Source organism: Triticum aestivum, chromosome 5B (assembly GCF_018294505.1).
Source record: "Triticum aestivum cultivar Chinese Spring chromosome 5B, IWGSC CS RefSeq v2.1, whole genome shotgun sequence".
NCBI lineage: Eukaryota > Viridiplantae > Streptophyta > Magnoliopsida > Poales > Poaceae > Triticum > Triticum aestivum.
In genome coordinates, this window is record NC_057807.1 from 324547676 (window position 1) to 324562114 (window position 14439).

Genomic DNA, 14439 nt, shown 5'->3' on the forward strand with positions numbered 1-14439 from the left:
GGCGTTGCAAGCTGACGTGGCGGGTTTGAAACGCCGAGCTAGCTTGCATTTCTAGAAATGCCGGCACCAATGGCGTTTCTGGTGCAGATATTTTGGGTGGTCGTGGGGCTTGCACCCACCACTCACCACTCATTCTCTTCTCCCCCATTGGCCTATCCCGAGCTCTTGCCCTTTCCCCCCTTTGTTTCCCTCACAAATCGATTTGGTCCGTGGATCCTTGCAAATCGATTGGGTTGGTCCGTGGATCCGGTGTCATTTTCGTTCGTTGAGGTAACCTCCTTCATCTCACAAATTTTTATTGGTTGGATTTGCCCATTTGAATTGATTTGTTCTTGTTGGTCCTAACCCTAGTTATGAACATGGATGTATAATGTGATGTTTGTAGTATTGTTGTTCCAATGGTATTGCATTGTGATGTTGTTGAGCATGCCTTATTGTTTGATTTATGACTAATATTAAGATTTAGGGTTAGGGTTATGCCTAATGTTAAGATTTAGGGTTAGAGTTAGTGGTTTTGTTAGCAATGTGGTATATTTAGCATTGTACATTTTTATACTTATGTTCCCCCTTTTTTAGATGGACAAGATTGTGAATATTCATTATGTTGACAAAGAGGCATTCGTGAATGTGGATATTGTTGACAAGTATGAGGAAGTATTGATATTTCTTGAGACACCTAGTTATGAAGAGGTTGTGAAAGAAACACGGATAAGATTAAAGTGGGTGGATGCAAGTGACCAAGTTGAATTAGTAGGAAGATATGATGTTGGGTCGGCACACAAGTGTCGAATGAAGACAATGCCTATCAAGTCCAATTTGCATTGGGTTGCATATAAGGAGGTTGTTGCATCCTCGGCAGTCAAGTCACTAGAAGTATTTGCAAGTAAGGTGGTGAAGGCTCCTCTCTTTAATGTTGACTTGAACCAAACCTTAGTAGATGATGTGAGCCCGGTTAGTAGCGTGCCGCCTATTGTTGAGCATAAAGTTGAAGCTGAAGCCAATGAGTATCCCCTATATGAGTTCGGAGGTAGTGCACCGATGAAAGATGATGGTGATGACTCCGACGAAGAGTATGAGAGGCATCACAACATTGTTGGTGACGTAGAGGCCGAAGTAAGGCATCAGGACATGGATCCTGACATTATCTATCAGCATGCTTGTGTGGATGACTCGGATGATGAAGGCCCGGTGAATGAGTTGGACGAAGATGGCTTGACTGAGAAAGAAGCAGAGTGGTACACAAAATTCACCGGTAGGGATCACAAAGTTCCCTTGTTTTGTGATGTTAGCCTTGCAGATAAGGCTATAGTTGACGGTGGCATGAGCAAGACAATTGAGGCTAGACAGTTCCCAAGTAGTACACCCGACGCGATTTCGATGTCGTACTTGAGGAAAGGTTTGATGTTCGAGCACATGCTAGAGTTCAGGATGTGGTTGTGTGAGTATGCTGTCAAACACCACAGGCCTTTCATAGTTGTTCACTCGGACTGCAACAAGCGATACACCGTGAAATGTGAGGTAGAAAGATGCAAACGGAAAGTCAATGGAAGACTCACGAAAGATGGTTGGTGGAAGATAACTAGTTGCAAAGCCACTCACCAATGCACACCGCCGGCCGTAGAAGCACGGGTGACACACCGTCAACTAACCTCGGAATTCATTGGTTATAAATACCAGAAACATATAGCCGGGGATTCAACCATTAAAGTGAAGTTGTTGATGAGTTGGATTGAAGATAAGTTCGGATATAAGGTCAAGTATGGGAAGACATGGAAGGCCAAGCAAGTCGCTCTCAGAATGTTGTACGGTGGATGGGAAGAGGCTTACAACATGTTACCCAGGTTGCTAGGAGCGATGTCTTATAAAAACCCAGGAATGTACCACTATGTCCAAGACATTGAATGAGTGTTCCGTCGTGCCTTTTGGACGTTTGGCCCATGCATTGCAGCTTTTGAGCATTGTCGATCGGTTCTGTCTATAGATGGGACATTCTTGACAGGGAAATACAAGGGCACACTCATGATAGCAATGGCACATGACGCTAACGATCAGGTGTTGCCTGTGGCATTTGCTTTGGTCTCCGTGAAGAACCAAGACAACTGGGAATGGTTCATGAGACTTGTTAGGAGCACGGTCATTCCTCCGAATAGGGAGGTATGCATCATATCCGATCGGCACCAAGGCATATTGAAGGCCCTGGATATTTATATTCCAGGGCATCTTTCTTCAGCTGGGTCAAGACATGTTCCATAGTGTACTCTCGCTGCCAGTTCGCCAGCACACTGAACTTCTTCGGGTCAACCTGCATCACCACGGCAACCAATGAATCTATGCCACACGTCAACAAAGCTTATCTTCTATGCATGGATTGACATGGAGAGAGAGAGAGAGAGAGAGAGAGAGAGAGAGAGAGAGAGAGAGAGAGAGAGAGAGAGAGAGAGAGAGAGAGAGAGAGAGAGAGAGAGAGAGAGAGAGAGAGAGTACCGCCCCGGTCTCGTGATTAACACAAGCCATGTTGATTCTTGAATGAAATCTAACAGATGGTGCCTTCTCGGGGTAGTCCTTGTCACAGAACAGCTTCAGCTGGTAGATGCGACCCTCATGGACAGTCTGCAAAGGTCGAGTAAGATAGAAGACTTGAAATAATATAAATGGCAACGGCTGAAGGAAGAATAATGTCACTGCACATTTTCACCAATAGAACAGGAAGGAACTATAGTCATGTCATAAACTCACATTGTGAGGACCAATAATGGTGCCAGTCCATGACCGCATGTATATGTCATCAGCATCATCCATTCCATAGCTGACCGTTCCATCTCCAATGCCCTTCTCCCCGCGCTCAAGCTCTTCTAGCAGCCTGAAGTTCCGAGGAACTGCAAGCAGGTTGAAATATTAGTTACCTCTGTATAAGAAGCTAAAATGACTAAAGAAAATATGTAAGGTCAGTTCATTTTCCCAAGATGGAACATAAAAAAAATCAAAGAATCAGCAGCAATCCTTGAGCAGTAAAAAATAAGAGAAAAAAGTTTAGGCAAGACGGATGCAAATTTAACCTCCGGATGTGCAACGGTAGCTCTACGATTGCATAATTAACCTTTCAGATTTTCTATGCAGTAATTAATCACAAGCATGTACCATTGTTAATACACTCTGTGATCCTTCATACACAGTCTGGGACTAGTAAACCCTGTTGCGTCTTCTATAATGGATCTTTCCAGTTCCCACCGACAGTCATGCTTCCATTTTTCGTCAAATTAGTTTCCATTGACAAAGTTCAGTTGGTACTCCCTCCGTCCGGAAATACTTATCGCACAAATAGATAAAATTGGATGTATTTAGAACTAAAATAAGAGTCCATCTGTGGTTACGCAACCCCAATTTATCATCAGAACATCAAAAGATCTTATGTTCGAGATAAAAAAACTGTAAATCTAGAGCAATATGGTTCTGGTATACCAGGGAATGGATTTTTTTTTTCTGAATGAAAACCAGGGTATGGATTTTCTGCATGCTTTTAAAGAGAAGTGGAGAACACACATCCAAGTTTCCAAGAAACATGGAAATATCAATTGGCATTTTCCGTTGGTACCAAAGAAATCATACAAGTGTCAACACTTTACACTACATATTCAGTTACCTGTAGATGCATGACACACACAATACGCAGTACATGGTTATCAGTGCGGTATGCGACCTCACCATCTACCGCACGGTAAAGTAACCTGTGCCCCTAGATCCATCATGAAGAATTGGTAAAAGAATAAAGAATTTTCTTTTAGAAAAGGAGGATGACCCCCGGCCTCTGCATTTGAGAGATGCATACGGTCACTTTATTGATTATTCTCGAGGACCTTACAAAGTATTACAACAAAGTGCCTGAATCCACCGTCTTGGCAACACATGCCGCTACTCCTATCCAAAATGATGAAGGGGTGCTAGCTGGGCCACTATCCAAACCACTCACCTAAGCCTAACATCAAAAGCCGGAAGCCGAAACATATTCGGAAGCCCCAGCCGAGCCACATACCCGGTCTATGGCACAATCCGGTCAGACGCACTCGTGTGTCGTCGCTGCCATCTTCCACAGGTCCATCTTCAGATCATATTGAGGCTTCTACCTTGTCTGGCCACTCAGCCATCGACGCCCCCATGACGCCAGAGAGAATCCTCCTCCTGCACAAGTCCATCTCCGCGCATCAGGCACCGAGTCTCCACAGCACCATGCCATCGAGATCCGCCACCATGAATGTGTAAGATGAAGCACCGCTCCACCAAAGTCGTCGTCCTCTAGTCCCTCGAGTCCGTGTGCACCTCCAAGAATGACGCCCCCAGGGGGGAAACGACACCAGAGAGCCGCCATCATCCGATCTACTGATCTAGGGTTTCCCCCGGAGGTAGCAGAGAGTGGCCTTGAACATCTCCACGGCGATGCCTTCAGGAAGGGAACGACGCCGACAGCGTCACCATCGCCGGCCTTGGTAATAGCCAATAGCAGGTTTTCACCCAGATCTGATCGAAGACCTCCATCTCCCGTGCACGGGTCGCCGCCGTCCTTGCCGGGATCTGGATGATCCCGCTTACCAGATCTCAGCACGGAGAAGCCCCCCACCGAGACCCGCCGGCCGAGCAGGGGAGGCCGAGGCCGCGCCCACAGGGTCAGATCCGCGATGGATCCAAGCCCGCGCCGCCGCCCCGGAGTCTGCCCCGCGCGCAGCCGCCACCGCCTGCCGAGGCTCGCCGCCACGTGCCCCGCGCCCCGCCACCGCTCGCCGAGGCCTGCCGCCGCAGGACACCGCCGCCTGCCGCCTAGATCCGCCGCCCGCGGAAGAAGGGGAGTCGGGAGAGGGAATCCCCCCGCCGCCGCCGTCTGCCACGCGGGTTTCACCCGGCGGCGGCGCGAGGAGGGGAGAAGGAGGGGGCGGCGGCTGTGCCTAGGGTTGGAGGCCCCCGAGTCGCCCAGGGCGGGGGCGACGCGAGGGACGAGGGACCAGGCGCCGAAAATAACACCACCTTGTAAAATAAGTTAGGATAAGCAAGACAAGAATAAAGAAAATGACTGTGAACTATTGAGCCAGCCAACCAGCAGGCAGAAAAAGAACCAAGGAAAGAAGAGGGATTTAGAAAAGAACTTGCTTAGCCCATCAGGCCCATTTATGTAGCATGACCAAATCTTCTTGCCATAATATCCTTTCGGTAAGATGCTATATAGCACGAACCTCATTCTCAGTATTTTCAACATCTGATTAAGAGAAAGAAAGAAGTGCAAATTGCTCAATTAGTGAAATACCAACTATCTACAATTTACACAGCATTCTGAATGGTCTATCAATCCCTCGGCTTAAGTAAAGGAAATGCAGTACGCTGGACACATACAATTTGTTGCGCATTCCCCCCACCCCCCGTGACTATAGAGAACATATATGATGCCATTCCGCTACACAAATCCAATTGAGTTGTGAGTAAGACCTGCTAATGGCCGTAAGCATCACTTGCTAGCACATACACAGCCTTTCTCTAGAAATAGCTGGTGAAACAGGAAAGAGAAAATCCAACAGCTTCATCAACCATATCTATCTATCAGCCGGACGGCAGCCAATCATAATAGTGTGGCATGCAATCAATCACAACGCCTCACAACGCCTCACAAAGATATCAGGTGATCACTTGAACAAGATACCAGGAGATGATCACCAGGTGAACCTTCTCAAGGGAGCCCTCACGAGAATTAGAGGAGCCTCCCGAGTCCTTTTGAGGACGGCCACCACGGCGACCCTGTTTCCTCCTCTTGATGCACTCCGTGATCATGTGACCATCCTGCTTGCAGTAGTTGCAGAAAGCACTAGTGGAGGTTGCTGCCACCTGTGTAGAAGAGGGCACACCAGGCAGCGGTGGTGGAACGCGGGCAGCCAGGACTGCTGAAGAGGATGGCAATAAGCCCGTGCTCCGTAGGCGCACCTCCTCAGATCGCACCTCAGCAAGGGCCTCCAGAGTAGAGAGCCGAGGATGGCGTGCCAATAGCTGAGCACGACTCTGCTCGAACTCCGGCCGGAGGCGAATGAGGAAGTTGTAGAGGCGACGAACCTCCAGCTTAGCTTGTTGCCGCACACAACACTGACATCTGCGACAAACATCAGCTCCTAGAGAGTCCAATTGGCGCCACACCGCCGACATCTCCTTGTAGAAATCATCCACAGTAGCATCTCCCTGTTGTAGTTGTTGCTCTTGACGAACAACAGAGAGATACATGGCATCCCCTGTAGACTCATAGCGATGGCGAAGGTGCTCCCACATCTGATATGCAGTGGTAAGGGCCACCACATCCATGGTGAGATCAACATCCATGCTGTTCACCAAGATAGAAGAGGCTCGAGCATCATCATTTGTCCATTGCTTGTATAAGTGGAGTTGATTCTGATACTCTTCAGTGGCCTCTTCAAAAGCATCTAGCATCTCACGTTGCTTGGTTTCATCGGCATCAATAGAGAAGGCCAACTCAGCTGGAGGAGTGGGCAGCAGGGGACAAGGCAGAGCACCAGAGAGGTGCTCCCAGACCAGCTGGCCCCTCATGTGCAGCTTCATGTGCTGCACCCAGTCCCTGTAGTTCTGTCCGTTGAAGATAACAGGACATCGTGGGACTGGGACAGCACCGATGGTGGTGGAGGGCGCCATTGCAGCAGAGCAGCAACAGCAGCTCGTTGAAGACCACCAGCAGCAGGAGGCACAGCTTGATGGCAGCAGCAGACCAGGAGGAGAAGAGCAGCAGCAGCCGCACTTTGAAGAGCAGCAGCAGCAGCTCGTTGAAGAAGAGCAGCAGCAGCAGCTCGTTGAAGAAGAGCAGCAGCAGCAGCAGCAGAGAAGAGGAGCAGCAGCAGTAGCAGCACGTTGAGGCGGCGGCGCCGGCCGGGAAGGACGGCGGCAGCAGCGGCCTGGAACGGCGGCGGCCTGGACCAGCAGGCGGGAGCAGCTACCAGGAAGAAGAGGGGAGAGGCTCGATGAAGAGAGGAGCGGCGGCCGGCGGCGGCCGCGACGGCGGCGGCGGCGACCAGAGGCGGCGGCGGCGGCTGGGGAACCTAACCCTAGCTCTTATACCATGTTATGAAGTGAGCCTATATTCCATCGGGCCAACAGGCCAGCACATATACATGAAGGGAAATAAGCAAAGAAGTCCCTATACAATATGATAACTACACACACAGCACAACCCTGTTCTAACAATAATAACAGTTCAAACATGATTATGTGCATCACCATTCAGCGCACACTTTTCTGACTAGAGCAACGAATGTTCCATATAAGCATTAAAAAACATATATACGAAAAGTTACTCAAATGCTCTGCCCAAATTCAGGCCAACAATTTTTCATTCATATCTGTTTTTTTTACAACATGACTCTGTTACTCGGTTGCTTCTTTGGTGCAGCAACAACAATATGGTTTTGCTTCGGGATTTTGCAGCTGAGATCCCGCATTCCCCTTCGAGCACCCAGAGTTGAAACTGGAGTCACCTTCTTCACGCTAGGCGAAGCAGCAGTGACATGCAGTGGTGTAGAGCCGAAGGAACACCAAGCAAACATGGTATTGTGAAAACAGAGATGAATCCATTGGATATATGCCTCAGTACACACTTTTCCGACTAGAGCAGCAGAATGTTTTAAAGGAGCCACAGAAGCATACAAGAATAAATAGATACAAAAAGATTACTCAAATGCTCTGCACAAATTCAGGCCAACATTTTTTTATTCATATCTGAAATCGATTACAGTGCGACTTGATAGTCGGTACATTGAGGACTTGCTTAGCTCAAAGCTTCACCCACACATACACAGAAGAGTTCACTAACCAATGTTACTCGTCGGAAACTGCAACTTTAACTCACCAAGACGCCAGTGCCTAAGAATCCAATTCAGGCAAGATTAATTTTACAAGAGAGTCAACATAGTCTCCAAACCCTAGGCAGCTCACAAGACTACGTGTGTATCGACAAGTTCAATTCTACTCCTTTTTTCCTGCTACAAGCCGGGTAGCAAACGGGCGTTTTGCATTTTGCAGCGAGTGCGTTTTACGCTTTGTCTCCTGCCGGAATTGCAGTATATGAGTTTCCATTTTTTTGGGGCTCATCTGCTTTACTTTGATTTATTGAACATGCCCTTTATTTACTTAAACCCTTAACTTAGGACCAGGTATGGATGTAGTGTAACTATGCCGTACACATCTTAACAAGGTTTTTGCTGCCTAGACTAGATGGAGACTCTGCTGACACTCTTGTAAAATTACTAATGACTGAAAGGGATTCAAAGAACACATGAGTTTCATTTACTCATGTGTGAATGGTTTAGGAAGTTAAAAGACTAGCAAGGGCGTAATACCACTGGACGCACCCAAGGTTGCTTCCTTGGTGCTGCAGCGTTGACACGGTTTTGCTTCGGAATCTTGCAGCTGAGCTCCCCCATCCCCCTTCTTGCGCGCAGAGTTGAAGCTGGAGTCGCCTTCTTCACACTGGGCGCAGCAGCAATGACAGGCAATGGTGTAGAGCCCACGAAAGAGCGGGCCTTGGAAGCGACGAGACGAGAGACCTTCTTCACGGGCGCAACAGCAGTGGCAGGCAGGCAGAGTGGAGCCTTGGAAGCCGGGCGCTTGCGGTGGTGGCAAGCGGACTCCTCGTCTTCAGCCATCTGGCGTCCACGGGCACGGATGGCGCACCGGACATCCACAGGGTCAGCACCAGCAGCAGCCGGCAAGGTGGTGGCAGGCCCAGGGCGCGCCGCGGAGGCAATATCAGAGGCATCGAAGGAGCCGGGCATTGCCGGCGCAGGGCTGCGTTCTCCTTGGTTGACACCCTTGAGGTGGTGAACAAATGGGCACCAGGCACGGACGGGATCAGCACGGGCCGCCTTGGCACGAGCAGCGACATCAGATGCGGCCGTGGCGGCGTGGCGATGGGGACGCCCTCCATGGTCGACGCCGTAGCGGCGGAGTTCTTGGGCGGCTGCAGCAGCCTCCTTGGCGAGGCCGTCTTCCTCGAGACGACGCTGGAAGTCGGCGTCCCAGCGGGCGAGGGACTCCCGAGACTCACCGGTGGCCTTGGCCAGGCTGTGCTTGGTCCAGTACTGGAGCACCCTCTCGAGGACGCGCGAGGGCACCCGCATCTCCAGCGGGAGGGCTTGGGCGGCGGTCGGGCGATAGTCCCACGCCGGAGCGACGAGCACCTTGCCGTCGGAGCTACGGAGCTGGAGCACCTTCGCCGCCATCGATGGCGTGTCTTGGATTGGATCTGGGGATCGGGGAAGGAGGCGAACGAATCGAGTTGGAGCCGCTGCCCCGACCGCAAGCGCTTTTATTCATCGGAGAGCTCCTGGTTCTTGGCGGACTCGGATTACCAGCTGTCGCCGGCTGAACTGGAAATGAACTCGAACTCGAATTCACAGGGCTGCCACCGCGCGGGGCCGTGTACCAGCCGAGCGGGGCAGGCGATGCCACCGCGCTGGTCCGACCGGCGTACGGGTTGCCCGGCGGCATCCGCGTCTCGGCGTGCGGTCACGGCCATTCCATCAGCGGGCAGGCGCAGGTACCCGAGCTCCGCGTCGCTTGCCATGGAGATCTTCAGGTGGCGGGCTCGTTGATTTCCCAGAGATCCCCGAAGCGCAGCTCCCACCGGCGCGAGGAAAACGGCTGCATCCCTCCCGTCCGCTGTCGCGCCCCGCGCCGCCTCCTCCACAAGGCAGTCAGCCGGCGCGCCCACACGGCGCGGCTCTGTTCCTCTGTTCTCGTAGCTTCTTGCCTTCTTTCTCTGTTCCTTTTCTTGGCTCCGGCCTCTCGGGCTCTGCTGCCGAGGGCATTTTCTTTTAAACATTATCAAGACTTTTATTCCTCAAATGATCACCATATCGTTTACAAGTGCTTGGGAAATAATCCCAACTTCCAGAACTCCTATAAGAATTAGTAAAAATATCACACTCGTAAAAGCAACTCCAACGCGGCGACCCATTTCGTTCGAGCGCGTCCATTTGGGTCGGTGTGGCGTCGACCAAAACAGACGCGCGTCCGCTTTTCGTGCGCCTGCCGATCCATTCCCGGCCCATTTTTAAGCCGGTTTGCGTCAGTGCGGACACGAGACGGACGCACGCGCCCCCGCCTACTTGTCCCCTGTCCCGCTGGTCGGTGACACATTGGTCGTCCTCTCCCATTCCAACAGCAAACCCTCGCCCGCCTTCTTCGTCGCCGACGTCGCCACCCATTTTTTTGGTGACTCTGCCAGCTGCCGGCATCTCAACATCCCCTCTGCAACGCCGCCACCTCCAACGTCGCCCGCCACCGTCGTCTCTTGCCGCCGGGGAACCGAAAGTTTCCCACCCCCACTCCCCCGACACAGCCCCGACTGCGACCAATAAGCCGCCTCACCGCCCCGGCCAGATCCTCAGCGGCACGCTCGTCGGACATCGGCACGCTCGTCGGACGCCGGCAGGGCAGCTAGCTGGTCCCTGTGCACCGCTTCGCCGGCCGTCTGCTTCGTCAACGCCCGCAAGTTGTTCGACAGTTTGCCAAGGTACAAAATGGACTCCGCCGACGAGTTCTTTTTTCACAATTTCCTTTCCGACTCCGATAATTCCTCGTCCGATGATGACGAGGAGATCTTGGTTGCCGTATTGGTCCATCACCACCTCAATAGCCAGCACCCCGTGTTTCGTGGCTCCATTTCGGGTCACCTTCCGGCGTTGAATCGCAACCGAGAGAGCGGGCATCTCCTTCTTTGAAAGGACTACTTTGACACAACAAACCCGTTGTTCAAACATTAGAAATTCCGCCCCCGTTTTCCGCATGAGTAGGCATCTTTTCAACCGTATTAAAGAGGAGGTGGTCGGCTATGATGACTATTTTGAGTGCAAAGAGGATGTCATTGGAAAGCTTGGTTTCTCCTCTTATAAAAATGCATTGCCGCCATCCGAATGCTTGCATACGGAGTGCCGATGATCTCATTGACGAGTACGTCCGTATGAGCAAGTCTACATGCCTAGACTCCCTGTATAAGTTCTGCAAGGCTGTTATTGCTGTGTTTGGCCCTGAGTATTTGAGAGAGCCGACTCCTGAAGATACAGCCTGTTTTTTGGCGATGAATGCCCGCAGGGGCTTCCCAGGGATGCTTGGCAACATAGTCTGCATGCATTGGGAGTGGAAGAACTGCCCTTGTACTTGGCAAGGGAAGTATAAGGGCCATGTCAGGGTTTGCACTGTCATACTTGAGGCCGTGGCGTCTCAAGATCTCTGGACCTGGCACTTTCTCTTTGGCATGGTCGGATCACACAATGATATCAACGTGCTTCAATGTTCGCCGGTGTTTGCTAGGCTTGCCGAAGGCAACAGCCTACCGGTGAACTTTACTATCAACGGCCACAACTACGACAAAGGACTATCCTCAGTGGACCACTATTATGAAGACAATTCCCAACCATGTCGGAGAGAAGAGGAAAAGGTTTGCCCAAGATCAAGGGAGTTCTAGGAAGGACGTTGATGTCTCCAAGAACTACGTCAGTATTTCCCCAAAGAGGAAGGGATGATGCATTATAGCGACGGTAGGTATTTCCCTCGGTGATGAGACCAAGGTTATCGAACCAGTAGGAGAACCTCCTCACACCACATAAACAACACCTGCACACAAATAACAAATACTCGCAACCCGACATGTTAAAGGGGTTGTCAACCCCTTTTGGGTACGATGCCTCAAGATAGGCAAATAACGTGAGATAAAAGTGGTAGATAGGATAAATAGATCACGGAAAAAATAAATTGCAGCAAGGTATTTTTGTATTTTTGGTTTAATAGATCTGAAAATAAAAGCAAAGGAAAATAGATCGCAAAGGCAAATATGATGGAAAGAGACCCGGGGGCCATAGGTTTCACCAGTGGCTTCTCTCGAGAAGAATAGCAAACGGTGGGAAAACAATTACTGTTGGGCAAACTTCAAATAATCATGATGATATCCAGACAATGATCATTATATAGGCATCACATCCAAGATTAGTAGACCGACTCCTGCCTGCATCTACTACTATTACTCCACACATCGACCACTGTCCAGCATGCATCTAGTGTAATAAGTTCATGGAAAAATGAAGTAATGCAATAAGAACGATGACATGATGTAGACAAGATCTATTTATGTAGAAATAGAACTCATCTTGTTATCCTTAATAGCAACGATACATACGTGTCGTTTCCCTTTTTGTCACTAGGATCAAGCACCATAAGATCGAACCCATCATAAAGCACCTCTTCCCATTGCAAGATAAATAGATCAAGTTGGCCAAACCAAACCCAAATATTGGAGAAGAATTACGAGGCTATAATCAATCATGCATATAAGAGATCAAAGAAGACTCGAATAACTTTCATGGATAAAAACATAGATTTGATCATAAACTCAAAGTTCATCGGATCCCAACAAATGCACCGCAAAAAGGCTTACATCATATGGATCTCCAAGAGACCATTGTATTGATAATCAAGAGAGAGAGGGGAAGCCATCTAGCTACTAACTACGGACCCGTAGGTCTACAAAGAACTACTCATGCATCATCGGAGAGGCGCCAATGGAAGTGGTGAACCCCTCTGTGATGATGTCTAGATTGGATCTGGTGGTTCTGGACTCTGCGGCGGCTGGAATTGATTTTTGTCGACTCCCCTATGGTTTTTGGAATATTGGGGTATTTATATAGCAAAGAGGCGGCGCAGGAGGCCAACAAGGAGGGCACAACCCACCGGGGCGCGCCTGGGCCCCCAGGCGCACCCTGATGGGTGGTGCTCCCCTCGGAGCTTCCCTCAGGTGCATTCCTGACCCATTGGATGTCTTCTATCCCAAAAAAATCCATAAAAAGTTTCGCTGCGTTTGGACTCTGTTCGATATTGATTTCCTGCGATATAAAAAACATGCAGAAAACAACAACTGTCACTGGGCACTATGTCAATAGGTTAGTACCAAAAATGATATAAAATGACTATAAAATGATTGTAAAACATTCAAGAATGATAATATAACAGCATGAAATAATAATAAATTATAGATACGTTGGAGACGTATCAGACGTCGAGCGTGCCTTTGGTGTTTTGCAATCTTGATGGGGCATCGTTTGATATCCTGCTAATACTTGGAGAACGCAGAAACTGTGGGAGGTGATGGCTGCTGGTGTGATCATGCAGAATATGATTGTAGAAGATGAGCGCCTGGAACGTCCATACGATCAAGGGTTTCAATTTCAGGGTGAGAACGTTGTGCCTGAGCATGGAGGAGCGACAATGTTTGAACAGTTCACCCAATTTTATCATGACATGCGTGATTGGGAAACTCACATGCAACTGCAAAATGATTTGGTTGAGCATATGTGGGCTCACGTTGGCAACCAATAGATGTATCTTTTTATTCGGCTTGCAAAACTATGTGAGACATTTTTCTTTTATTCGGCTTGTAAAACTATGCTATTTATTTGGTTGAAACTATGCTATTTATTTGGTTATGGACTATATGTTTGCTTGTGAAATAATTCAAAAGTTGTGTGTGAAATAATGCAAATTTTGTGCTATATGATGAAAAAGGGCGGCCAGCCGGCCACGCCGGCACATATGGGTCGGCGCGTTGGGCGCACTGCCGACCCTAATCTCAAACAAGGCGGACGCCGGGCGGGTGGCCGACCCAAACGGACAAAAAACAAACAAAAGCGCCATCCATTTGGGTCGGTGCGTTAGAGTTGCTCTAATGGGAGTAAGGTTGGTCACAATGGGAAGTATTATTATCATGCATACTGTGATACTAATGTATGATAGTACCTCCACAATGTATATTATTACAGAATGATGTCATATTGATATCATTTATTGTCATGCATGGTACATACTAGTACATCATTTAATACGGTATGGTATCATATCATGATATTCAATCCTCTCTTTCTTCATTCAGTTGTATGACACCTCGAAAAAAATGTCCGGTTAGCATGCATGATATACTAGTAACATGCATATGTTACTAGTCTATGTTAGTACCTCTATAGTGGGGAGTAACATATGTGTGATGTCGTGCAATACTTCATTTATTGTGTTATAGACTCATCTTGTCTTGGTATGTGATGTTACTCATAGTATGAGTAACTAGCTATGTTACTCAATTTGCCTCTCTCCTTATTAATTAGTTATCGCATTATCTATTTTACATAGATATGTGTGATGCTATTACTCATGTTACTACCACTAGTAAATATGCCCATGCATTGCACCGGGAGAAAAAAACACCTCGCACCCACTATTTTGTCTTTAAAAACTGCATGTCCGTGTTCAAGGCTCATCGAGATCGATATCTTGTGGTTCACTCTAGTTCAACTAATAAACATATAACACTGATTTTATAGAGCGCAATGTTGCATAACCTCACAAAATATTTCATATTTCACG

At 48.9% G+C, this 14439-nt stretch overlaps 2 protein-coding genes across 2 annotated transcripts; both read right to left on the reverse strand.

Moving 5' to 3' along the window:
• Positions 1–2161: 2161 nt before the first annotated feature.
• LOC123114767 (ubiquitin-conjugating enzyme E2 variant 1D-like) lies at positions 2162–2994 on the reverse strand. Its single transcript, XM_044536185.1, has 3 exons — positions 2737–2994; positions 2485–2610; positions 2162–2302 (listed from the first exon to the last, which is right to left on the reverse strand). The coding sequence occupies exons 1-3, from the start codon at positions 2797–2799 to the stop codon at positions 2162–2164; spliced, it is 330 nt and encodes a 109-aa protein (XP_044392120.1). The 5' UTR covers positions 2800–2994.
• A 4728-nt stretch (positions 2995–7722) lies between these two features.
• Positions 7723–9842, reverse strand: LOC123111648 (translation initiation factor IF-2-like). The gene has a single exon (XM_044532475.1). The coding sequence runs from the start codon at positions 9249–9251 to the stop codon at positions 8352–8354; it is 900 nt and encodes a 299-aa protein (XP_044388410.1). The 5' UTR covers positions 9252–9842; the 3' UTR covers positions 7723–8351.
• Positions 9843–14439: the final 4597 nt, after the last annotated feature.